Raw genomic sequence first — 13,369 nt, 5'->3', positions numbered from 1 at the left:
TCTTTTCATAACTCATAACGCATAATTTGCCATATAAATCTAACATGCATCTTTGTCCGATTTTCAACATTTTGCTTTCTCTTAGGCGTTATATCAAACACCTAATGGGCATGATCTTTATAAAGATTAAAAATCATGTTTCATGACTAGTTACTTCACCAAATTAACATCTTTTTCCAATTTATTGTCTAATCAACAATTCAATATCAAAACTAACTTCATAGAGTTCTATTTACACTAGTTTGACAATCATAATTCTAGGGTTCATCATGTTTCTATAAAACCCATTAAACACATAAATGGATGATTATGATTTCATAACTTTGAACACTAAGTTAACAAATTATTGACTAGGGTTTACTCCTAGACATGATTCCATTCCTAATCTCATCCAAACATCAAACATTTATGCTTAATTTTCGATTTCTCATGTTTATCTAAGACTCAAGATGAGACTAAATAACAAAATTAGGCATACCTTATGATCCTTTCACGAAGGTGATCACTAATCTGAGTTTGGATTTCAATTTGGAACTGATTTGCCCTATCAATTTGATGGAATTGCAAGAACTAGGGTTCAATGAAGGAGTCTTGGTCGCCCCTGTGTTTTCTTTGACTAGAACACACACCAAGTGTGTGTTTTGGGTTTTTAAATTTTTATTTAATAAAACTATTTTCAATCTTGTCACTCTTGGCCCCTCTACTAATCTCAAGTTTTATTTTGGGTGTTTTTAATCAAGTTTCATATTACTACAAGACTTGTGATTAACTAGCTTATTTATTCCTAGTTACTCGATCTTATTTATACCCAACATCTAATTAATAATATAAAGATTTATATTTTCAGGGTGTTACAGTTTAGTAGCGTTTCTTCAAAATACGATGTCATGGTTTAGCAACTACCTTTTCGGTGAATACTCTGACGAGTCCATTGTTCCAGATTCTAACGAGAGAACTGCTCTTTCTGACTCGTACGATAAACCGATCCCGTCCAACATGGGGGAGGAGGAGGTTGTATCTGGCATTCGTTATAGTGACAATACAGTGCAACTGGACTTGAATATCCCTATGGAAGACTCGTACGCACAACACGACTATTTGGATTACGGATACGGAGGTGAACCATATCCTCATGCTGAATATCCGTATGGTCAGCCAAACTATCCCGACCATGGTTACGGTGGTGAGCAGAGCTATGTATAACAAGACTATCCCGACCACAGTTACAGTGGTGAGCAGAGCTATGTACAACAAGATTATCCCAACCGGGGAGAGGGTGGTGAGTAGGATGAGGAAGGCTCTTACCCAATTATATTTTTTTTTGATATAAAAAGGACATTTTCGCCATGTGATGAGTTGGTGGATTAGGTACAGAAGATAGGAAAGCACAATGGTTACGTCATTGTGATTAAAAGATGTCACGGCCCCCGGCCCGGTTTTACCCGTTTCAGGAGTCGCGGGACAGAAACCTGTGGTAATTATTGTGTTGGCAGTGGAATTTTTTACCAGGATCTTTTAAAACTTGAAATTGCCTAATTTATTTTATTTCATAGTTCGGGACAAAACCCGTAATTTACAATAAAGGGAATTTCACCAGGAAATCCCTGATTTTACAAAACATGTTTATCTATTTTATTAAGCCACTACTTCAAGCTTGTTGGTGCTCCGTAGCACTTTTCCTTGATTCATAGTAGGTCACCTGAATCATGTTTTAAAAAGGTTTTATCAGCAAGGAAATACTGGCGAGTCATTCAAGTTGCACAAAACGACACATTGTTATAATATACAGTATTAAGGGTGATTACAATGTTTCTATCAACCAATTACCCCAAATCGGTATTTGTCACTTGACAGTGTCTGTGACTATGGTCAGATCATTGGCTAACCGGATGTCCAATGGTGACGGGTATCAAGTAATGTATACAAAACCCCACATACCGGTAGTAATTGAAGATTACAAAGACTTAATCCCTGTAATTATAACTGGAAAACATTTAGGTTTTTGTAAAGCACTTTGATAAAAAGAGAATGACTCACATTGCAGATTTAGACGGGCAGAGTTTCGCCTACTGATTTTAGCCTGGTTAACCTAATTCAAATAACAATGCACACGAAAACTAGGTTAGTAACTTAATACAACTTTTACGACAACTCACGAGATCAAAACCTTCACGACGAATGACAAAGTATAGCCCAATTATGGGCAGCACTTAAACATCTATCGGACTGGTTTTTATCGATCGGACATTGAATCGTAGCAGTGATCATTATTACCCTGTTATCGCGGTAGAATTTCGTGCTTGTGTGTGTTTTTGGAGTAAACTGATGATATCTCAACGTACAAAACGAATTTTTACGTTGAACCAACACCAAAATGCAAGTGCCAAACCCCTGATACTTATACTGAAAAATGGGTTCTGTCGCGTGGCGCGCCAGACACACCTGGTCCTGACGCGTGGCGCGACGGGTAACTCAACATAGCCTTGGTGAGTCAAAATTCGATGAAATTCCAATCCTACAGCAAACTGTGAGGATAATACTAATTAGGGAATACCGCCCTGAGTTTTAGGGGGCCCTGATCCTAGTTCCGATTGTTCTGAAAATTTTAGGGGTCATGCAATATTATTTGGGGGTCTCAATTAGGGTTTCCTAATAGACATTAATGAAATAATGAATACTAATTTTAGCGAGAGTTGTTACATCCTCCCCACCTTATTTAAAATCTCGTCCTCGAGATTTACTGGAACAAGTAGGGATATTTTCGCTTCATCTCTGATTCTAGCTCCCAAGTGTACTCCGGTCCTCTCTTTGAATCCCACTTGACTTTGACTAGCACTAGTCTTTTGTGCTTGAGAAACTTGACCTTTCTGTCTTCTATCTGCAGTGACTTCTCAACAAATTTTAACTTTTCATTTACCTCTACATCTTGAAGAGGTACTACCAGATATTCGTTAGATAGACATTTCTTGAGGTTGGATACATGAAACACATCATGTACTCCAGCTAGCTCTTCTGGTAGTTGTAGGCGATAGGTGACTGGTCCTATTCGTTGGATTACTGGGAATGGTCCTATGTACCTTGGACTTAACTTTCCTTTCTTTCCGAACCGCACTACTCCTTTCCAAGGAGAAACTTTTAAGAGTACCTTGTCACCAACTTGGAATTCTAGTGGCTTACGTCGATTGTCTGCATAACTTTTCTAGCGATCTCGAGCCGTCTTTAGTCTTTCCTTGATTTGAGTGATCTTGTCAGTGGTTTCTTGTACGATTTCGGGACCTGATAGTTGACTCTCTCCTATTTCTGCCCAACAAACTGGAGTTCTACACTTTCGTCCATACAGTGCTTCGAACGGGGCAGCTTCGATACTTGCATGATAACTATTGTTATAGGAGAATTCAATTAAGGGTAGGTGATCATCCCAATTTCCACCAAAATCTATTACACATGCCCTGAGCATGTCTTCCAGGGTTTGGATCGTCCTTTCACTTTGTCCGTCTGTTTGGGGATGATAGGCTGTACTTAAATTTAATCGCGTCCCCATGGCTTCCTGGAAACTTGTCCAGAAATGTGAAGTGAAATGACTATCTCTATCTGATACAATAGAGAGTGGAACTCCATGTAAGGATACTACTTCGTCTACGTATAATTTGGCTAATCTTTCCATGCTGAAAGTTTCCTTCATGGGTAGAAAATGAGTTGGTTTGGTTAATCGATCCACAATTACCCAAATCGCGTCGTTACCTTTTCTGGTTTTGGGCAACTTAGTAACAAAATCCATGGTTATTAGTTCCCATTTCCAAACAGGCATTTCTAATTGTTGGAGTAACCCTGAAGGTTACTGGTGTTCTGCCTTAACTTGTGAACAAGTAAGACACTTAGATCCATATCTAGCTATGTCCTTTTTCATTCATATCCACCAGAAATTATTTCTTAAATCTTAGTACATCTTATTATTACCAGGATGCATGGTATACCTAGATTTATGGGCTTCCTCTAAAATCTTATTTCTTAAGTTTCCTTGCTTAGGTACCCAAATTCTTTTCTTGTGGAATCTCCAAATTCCATCAGCTCCTTGCTCCAATTCCTTTATTCTCCCTTTCATTCCTTCAGCATCATCCTCGATTGCTGGTTCTTGGATATTTTTCAGTTGTTCCATTAAATCTAACTGTAGATTTAATCTAAGAGCACGAACTCGCTTTTACTTTTCATGATACTTACGATTTAGGGCATCTACTGTGACAACCCTCACAAATCCAGGTATCCGTACAAATTAATTAATATTTAATTAGTGCTTAATTACTGTGCTTGATTACAACTATGAATAATCTGCTTTCTGTTTTCTGATACATACATACTCATGCATCATACTTTATTACCGTCACTTCATTTATTACACACAAAACATTAGTGACAAACTTGATGCACAAAGCACAGTTAGCACAGTGAGCGGATAACCCAGTAAGCATGTTGGCATTGCCAGCACTAGACAGACATTGTCTCTGAGACCAGTATGAGCCGGGAATAGATTACTACACTAGTAGGGAGTGTAGGGAGGTGAGGATCATAAAACTACGTCACTAGGTGATAGTTATAGTGACCGGAAGTGCCTAAAACATACTTTAATCACAAAATTCTGCACTACATACAAAAATTCAGCATTTAACACAACTAGTAGAGTGCAAAAACTTGGTAAAATAATTCTAGAAACTTTCCAAAGTGTTGGTAATTTATTGTGTCACTAAAAATAACATAAATGACACTTTATAGCTTTACTTAGCACTTTAACGGATCAATATCCAACCGAACAACCGGACTTTACCCGGAACATAAAAATATTGCCAAAGACATTGTTTTTACTTTTCTGAGCTAGTTAGGGTCCTCGAACACCCTAACACCCTTTATATTAATGAACACACAAATACCCCAACTAAATACCATTTGATTTCAACTAAGTCTTAACCATATCATCACAACCCAACCATACCCCCCCCCCACTCAAAATGACGGTCACCTTAGGGTGACCCACACTCTCCTTTTGTTGATTATTTTATTAACTTGTGTTGGATATTTTGTGACATAACATATGGAGGATAATAGTGGGAATGGATTATAAATAAGTTCATTAGTCCACCATTCTCTCTTATTCTACACTTCATCAAGCAAACAACTATCTCCTCCACAACCACCATTCACGGCCGCCCCCTCTCCACCACACCACCACCACTTCTAACCTTTGTTCAACCATTTCTTACATACTCAAAGGTGCAAGGTGACATACAAACAAGCCCGGTGCTCTCGAAAGTGCAAGAACCGCTCTAGATTTGTTTTATCCACCACATTTACATCTTGTTTCTTCCCTAGCCTTGAGCTAGTAGTAAGTGCTTCTAATCATCATCTTGATCTTGTTTATGGTGGTTAATAGGTGATTTAATGGTTAAAAATTAAGAACACTAAAGAACTTGCATTAAAGTCTTGAACATAAGTGATTAATGGTGGATAAAGAGAAGATATGTGTGTAAATCTTGTGAATCTTGTATGGTTGTGATTATTTGATGTTATTTGTTACTAAAAGTGGGATGGATCATCATCTAACCATACTAGATCATGTTCAAGAACATGAACTAGTAGTATGTTAGTGTTAGAAATGTGAAAGATGATGAAACCAACCACCATGAACTTGAAACTTGAATAAATATAATTTTTCTTGCAAAATGAAGTTGTAAACTTGTGGATCTAAAGATCTACAAGTGGTTTTTCGGAAGAACCAAGCGGGAAAATACTAGTTTTGTTAAAATCCGGATATTTTATGAACAAGAAGCATTTATAGTAACTAAACAAGTGTGTAAACACTTGTGTAACAATGAAACTTCATAAAGAAATATTGTTGTGAATCTTGACTAGAAGTTGTTAAACTTCAAATTCTTTAAAAATAAAGTTTTCAAGAAACTAAACTTATTTTTAGAAATAACAAAACCTACTAAATGTGTTGGTGATTTACTACATATTTTTACAAAACCTTCAAGTTCATGAGTTTATGATTTATTCATATTTTGTCTAGTTTGATGAATAAATATTGTATGTTGTTGATTGGTAAATTGGTTGATTGATTTTACAAAAAGAAAATGATATGCTAAAAGCATGGACACCTCCATTTACAGAGGAAACTCTGGCGAAATTTTTCTAAAAATATAACACTTAGAAATATTTTTATAACAAATGGTTACAAATATAAATTTTTAACTTGTTTTTCAAATGTAACCTTCGCCATGATTTTTATTACAAAAATAACCAAGTACCGGAGGTGAATTTTCGTAAATAAAACTTGTTAAATATATATTTAGAATATATATTTTATAATAAGACGCTTGTGTGATTATGTGATTATTATGAGAACTAGATATATATTATTTTTAGGTTAAAAATAATATTACATGAAATATCATGAAGATACGACTTCCAAAATAATATCAACGCTCACACAAAAATAAATATTTAAGTTATATAAGTATCGTAATACAACGCGAACTTTAAAAATGTAAGTTATGAATTTTTCGGAAAAATACTCTTATTAGAATATTTTTGGTGAAATATTATTTTTGAAAAACTCATGAAATAAAATATAATATTTCTGGGAAAATATATATTTTGGAAATTAAAACATTTTAGACAAGGTAATTAAAATACATTTTTCAAGTGAGACTTAAAAATATATTTTCGGAATTATAAAAACTCACATGTATTAATACCCCCATCCTTGGGAAGGAATATACTTATTTAATAATTAAGAAGTGTAAATACGAAATAGTTGTCTAACTATTTCCCAAAAACGTTAAACCTTAAGCCAAGGCACGGCCGTCCGTCTAATAGAAGTTAGTACGTGTAGGTCGTTACGCAGCAGGTTGATTTGGGACCGACTATTTCGAGACGCACTTCTGTGAGTTCATGTCCCACTTTTCTCTTTACTGTTTTTAGTTTTATACTTCGAGGGTGAAATACATGCGACAACTATTACAACTTTTATTACATGGTATGGTTAGCGTAGGGAGGGTTTTTACTACAACTAGCTCATGTGAGGGGTAGGTATAACGCTCGAGGCCATTAATCCTCTTTGTTAGGTCCGAGGGACACAAGAGTGATAGATCTATTTGGGTGTAGCGAGCCCACACCTGTGAGGCCGGGGAGGCCCATAGAGGTGACTGTGTCTTACAGCCGGAAGCCCGGTACAAATCTGCTAGGTTTTAGTTTCCCTGCACTTTCTCACACATACCAGTGGCTTTGCAACCCATTGGTGATCTCTTTTTCCTTATTGCTACATACCAGGGACTTTTATACACACTTCAAAGGTTTATTCATACTCACTTTTACATGAACTCGCTCAACTTTTTGTTGATTTTTCAAATTACATGTATTTCAGGAAATTAGGGATCTGGCAAGGTATGCTATGTCGTCAAGCTGCGTAAGAAGAATGATGTCATCCGAGTTTAGGGATTGTGACTTTTGCATGGACGAGTCACAAGTCTTAAACTGTGTTTATTTCATGTTTTATGGTTGTGTCGTATGAACAATATTTTTATTATGTCTTGTTGTATTTTCGTTGCATGTGTCGACTCTTGAAAACAATGTTGTCGTGTTTTTATTTTTAAAACTTGAATCAATGGATGAACATCATGGTTTTACTTTCATATAGCTTTGTTGTGATTAAGCTATGGTATTAAGAAGTCACACTAAATAAACCCATGCTTCCGCAAAGCCAGGGTGTGACAGCTTGGTATCAGAGCTTTGATCATAGCGAACTAGGATTCCTTCTCGAGTCTAGACTATGATCACTAGGGCTCTCACGAAAACATTTTTACATTGCATACATTACGTCCAGATCCAGGACAGAAAACATTTTTTTTACAAACAAAAAGTATGAGCATTTTTCAAAATTTAAGGTTCAGTCGTGGTGACTGAGGGAGTTCAGCCCTAAAGGCTGGGAGGTTCAGTCATGTAGACTGAGGGGTCCAATCTCTGAGATTGGGGAGGTTTTGGCCTCATAGGCCAGGGAGTTAGTCTGAGAGACTAGGAGGTTCAGTCTGAGAGGCTGGGAGGGTAGTCTAGTGAGACTAGGAGAATTACTTGTTTGCTTATTGGTGACTTACATGTTTATTTGACCTTATGTTGATTATTTGTGCATGTGTGTGATTGTGTACAGACATCATGCCTTCTTCATCAGACACTGGAGTTTCAGATACTTTAGATCCCATGGCGATAGTATCAGATGACAGAGTTTCGTCGGAGCGAGAGGTCTACACTTCCGACACCACCAGTACCGATGATGACGATTTCCAGCCCTTTGCGCTGCCTGACGTCGGAGCCGAGCCTGCTGATGGCCATCCCGCTGGGGATTTACCACTCGTGGTGATCCCTGCTCCTGTACCCCTTGCTGCTTATCCAGTTGTTGATATGCCCCTCGATGTCGTTTCTGACGACGATGTCGATCTGTTTGAGGAGGACCCACCTGAGGCTGACCATGAGGGTGAGGCCCCTATTGCTGCTGATGTTATCCTACCCATTGCTGATGCTCCTGCAGAGGAGGCTCCTGTTCATTCACCTGTCCCAGACTCATTTGAGTCTGTGGCGTCTGCATCTTTGCACACTCAGTGAGTGCAGCATCACTCTCACGACGCCGACCCTGACATGGCGTCATCAGCTGCACCTGCTCCCGCACATGACTTTGAGTTTGATCACGATGTTGATGATGATCTAGATCCTGTCTTTCCCCCTGGTTTTGATCCTGACCAGGATATTGAGTTCCTTCACTTAGATCAGCCCCTAGAGGAGCCTGTAGCCCCTGTCGATCCTTTGTTTGATGATCCAGCTGACTTTGATATGGAGTTCGTTGATCCGGAGCCTGCTGTGGCCCCTGAGCCAGTCATTGCTCCTGACCCTGCATTAGAGCATGACCCTGTTCATGACGATGCACCCGCTGTTGCTCCTTTGGTTGATGATATACCTATTGCCGATCATCCTATTGTTGCTACACCGTTAGTGGATGATCATATTGATGACGCTCCTGTTGACGCTCCACTCTTGATGGAGGATCCTGTTGTTGCACCACTTCCTGATCCTGTGCCGGTGCTGTTCGACCGTGCACCTTTCGCTACCCATATAGATCCACGTTACGCCGACACCCGTAACGGGTGGATAGATGATGACGATGATTACCCAGCATTCGTGTTACCAGTTACACCTCCAGCAGCCCCTGTTTTAGCACTCGTTTTAGCACCCATTTCAGCACCCATCGATATCCCCCCATTTCCCCCACACATCACAGATGCTCATCGCACAGATCTTCCTGTTACGTTTCTTCACGACATACCGCCACCGCGTCCTGGAGAGGGGTCATCTAGGCAGCCGCCTATCCCTGTTCCACCCATGATGTCATCTCCTTTTCCATTCACATCTCAGTTTCCCACTGTTACACCACCCACTGCACCGTCCTTCACTCCGTCAAGCGAGCCATTTCTATGGACTACGCCCCTATCATGCTACTGTCTGATCCGTATCACCCATACCATGTTGGGTACTCCACGGAGGACATCCTTACTTCTCTGATGATACAGCAGGAGGCATTGACCCGTCGCGTACAGGAGTTGGAGAGAGCTCAGCGACCACCTTGCCGTTGTCAGACCCCGTTTTCAGCATCACACCCTTCGCGTCCACTTTCACCCGACTCAGACGTCCGTTTCTTAACTTCCGAGCAGCATATAGCATATTTGCTGCGCGTCTGTCGCGCTTTAGAGCAGGATTGGTTACATATGCGTCGCCTGTATTACTCTCATTTTCCTCCTCCTCCTCCGCCATCAGCATAGGCATTTTGATTCGACTCAGGTAGACTTTTGGTGAGAGGACCACGATTGTGCAGATTACACAGCTTTTGAAGACCGCATTTTGATGTTACGACTTTTGATGTTTTGTATATTGGTTGTTGATTTAACTGCTGTGATAGTTTGGACTGGGGCGATGTGGCCCTTAGTCACTCTTGATGTACGATACGATTACAAAACTTGTAAACATTATTGTGGTCTTGATTTATGATAGCGCAATCGCAGTATTCTCATTATATGTGATGATGAATTGATTGTTTATATTCTATAACATGTGATGTTATGTGCTTGATTTATTTGTAACATGAGATGTTATGTGTTTGATAAATGGTATACGTATGATTCATTTACTTATTATGGCCTGACCAACGTGAAACATCTTTTAGAAGATGCCACCGAGACGTGATCCACGCATGCCCACTAATGAGGCAGAACTTCAAGGAATCATTGTTGCCGCTATCGCGCAGTATGCTGCTTCTCATGCAGAAACAAGTGGAAATATCTCTCAAAACCATGGTAATAACAATCCACCTAATGGTAATGTTAAGTCGTTTGAGATATATTATGATACATTTGGATATACTTAGCACGTTCGCTAATACCATTTGTAAATTCAAACGTATGTGCAGGGTGCACTTACAAGCAATTTCTCGATTGCAAGCCCGTGAACTTCGACAGCACAGGAGGTGCTGTAGCATTTGTAAGATGGGCTGAGAAGACTAAGTCTGTTCTTCGAATGAGCAAGTGTGCTCCCGAGCAACAAGTGACCTACATCTCAGGGCTATTTCTGGATGGAGCCCTATCTTGGTGGAATTTGCAAGTGCAAACTCTTGGTGAAGCTGCTGCTTATGCGATGTCATGGAATGAGCTAAAGGAGCTCATGCGAAGGAAGTACTGCTCACGCGCTGAAATTCAAAAGCTGGAGACTGAGTTTTGGCATCTAAAAATGGAAGGACCCAAGATTGCGGAGTATGTTCAGAGATTCCACGATTTGTCCCACGTAGTGCCATACATGGTTACACCGGAGTTCAAACGTATCGAGCGCTTTATCTGGGGATTAGCACCTCAGATTATGAGTATGGTTACTACTTCCAAGCCCGCGACCATCACAGAAGCCATAGATCTTAGTGTGGCTCTTACTGAGGAAGCTATTCGCTTAAACAAGTTTTCGAATTCTGAGCAGAAGAAGAAGGAGACTCACGTGGAGGCATCTGGTGAGAATAAAAGGAAATTCTCGAACTTCAAGCAGGGTACAAGCAATGTTAACAGGAAAGGTAAATCAAGCACACCGGCAAAGGCTGCAACCGGTGTTGAAAATAAAGGGAAGGGTTATATGGGTACTATGCCCAAGTGCAATACATGCCAGCGCGATCATCATGGCCAATGTAGATTGAGGAAGTGTGAATCATGTGGAAGGAACGACCACACAAAGGATACGTGTTGGGCCGGAACTGGTGCAGGGCGTACTTGGAATCGAGGGTTTGGGAATGGTAATGGAAACCGCCAGCAGGGAGGAAACGACGGAAATGGAAACCGGGGAAATGTTGCGAATCAAGCTGGTAATGGGAATCGCAACCAAAACAACGCTCAAGCTGGGAACGGAGGTGGTAATGGTCACGGACCAGGATGTTTTAATTGTGGAGAAGTTGGGCACTTCAAGAAGGAATGCCCTAAGCTGAACCAGGCCCGTGGAAGAGTGTTTAACATCGGAGCGAGGGATGCGCGCCAGGATCCCAATGTTGTCACTGGTACGTTCCTTATAAATCAACGCTTTGCATCTGTTCTGTTTGATACTGGTGCCGACTATAGCTTTGTGTCGTTAGAATTTAAGAGTATGCTTGGGTTAGCTGCAAGTAAATTAGATATTCCGTACTCAATTGAACTGGCTAATGGAAAGCTAGTTGAAGCAAATGAAGTTGTCAGAGGTTGTGTAATCGAGTTGGGAGAGCGTGAGTTCACTTTGGATCTACTACCAGTCAAGTTTGGAAGCTTCGACATGGTAGTAGGGATGGATTGGTTGTTGAGCAACAAGGCTGAGATTGTTTGTCACGAAAAGATCATTCGCATCCCAACCGAAGATGGAGAGACGATCATGGTTCACGGAGAGAAGCGCGATACGCCTCTAAGAATCATCAGCTGTCTGAAAGCTCGAAAGTGTTTGCAGAGGGGATGTGTTGCCTTCTTGGCACACATCATGGATAAAGAAGCTGCCGAGCCAAAGATCGAAGACATCCCTGTAGTAAAGGAATATCCTGAGGTCTTTCCAGAAGACTTGCCGGGATTGCCACCCCAAAGGCAAGTGGAGTTCCACATTAACTTGGTTCCAGGCGCCGCGCCTGTGGCTAAGGCACCTTATCGACTTGCCCCTTCAGAGATGCAGGAATTGTCGACACAACTTCAAGAGTTGTTAGACAAGGGATTCATCCGACCAAGCTTCTCGCCTTGGGGAGCTCCAGTTCTATTTGTCAAGAAGAAAGACGGTAGTTTTCGGATGTGCATTGACTACCGGGAATTGAACAAGTTGACGATCAAGAATAGATATCCCCTGCCAAGGATTGATAACCTATTCGACCAGCTACAAGGTTCAAGCTACTACTCGAAGATCGATTTGCGATCAGGTTATCATCAGCTGAGAATACAAGAGGAAAGTATTCCCAAGACTGCTTCTAGAACTCGATATGGACATTACGAGTTTTTGGTAATGCCGTTCGGGTTGACAAACGCGCCAGCTGTTTTCATGGATTTGATGAACAAAGTTTGTAAGCCGTACCTCGACAAGTTCGTGATTGTGTTCATAGACGATATTTTGATCTACTCGAAGACGAAGGATGAGCATGAACAACATTTAAGAGCTATTTTGGAGCTACTTAAGAAGGAAAAGCTGTATGCCAAGTTCTCGAAGTGCGAGTTTTGGCTACGCGAAGTCCAATTCCTTGGACATGTGGTTAATGGAGATGGAATCCATGTGGATCCCACCAAGATCGAAGCAATCAAGAATTGGGAGACTCCAAAGACGCCAACCAAGATTCAACAATTCTTAGGTTTGGCTGGCTACTATCGAAGATTCATTGAGGATTTTTCAAAGATCGCTCAACCATTGACCTTCCTCACGCAGAAAGATAAGAAGTTTGATTGGGGAATCAAACAAGAAGAAGCGTTTCAGCGGTTGAAGGACAAGCTTTGCAATGCGCCAATCTTATCGCTACCAGAAGGAACAGATGATTTCTTGGTATATTGTGACGCCTCACGTCAAGGATTGGGTTGCGTGTTAATGCAGCGCCAGAAAGTTATAGCTTACGCGTGGCGCCAATTGAAAGTTCATGAGAAGAATTATACCACACACGATTTGGAGTTAGGCGCTGTGGTATTCGCGTTGAAAATTTGGAGACATTATTTATACGGTACGAAGTGTACAATCTTCACGGATCATAAGAGCCTGCAACATATATTCGACCAGAAAGAGCTAAACATGAGACAAAGACGTTGGGTCGAATTGTTGA

The 13,369-nt window shown here is 40.5% G+C and overlaps 1 protein-coding gene across 1 annotated transcript; it reads left to right on the top strand.

The window, feature by feature from the left end:
• The first annotated feature begins 8,199 nt into the window (after positions 1 to 8,199).
• Positions 8,200 to 9,597, top strand: LOC118481720 (WAS/WASL-interacting protein family member 3-like). Its single transcript, XM_035976934.1, has 2 exons — positions 8,200 to 8,371; positions 8,939 to 9,597. The coding sequence occupies exons 1-2, from the start codon at positions 8,200 to 8,202 to the stop codon at positions 9,595 to 9,597; spliced, it is 831 nt and encodes a 276-aa protein (XP_035832827.1).
• Positions 9,598 to 13,369: the final 3,772 nt, after the last annotated feature.

The sequence above is a fragment of the Helianthus annuus genome, chromosome 9 (assembly GCF_002127325.2).
Source record: "Helianthus annuus cultivar XRQ/B chromosome 9, HanXRQr2.0-SUNRISE, whole genome shotgun sequence".
NCBI lineage: Eukaryota > Viridiplantae > Streptophyta > Magnoliopsida > Asterales > Asteraceae > Helianthus > Helianthus annuus.
This window is presented reverse-complemented; position numbering and strand designations above follow the sequence as displayed.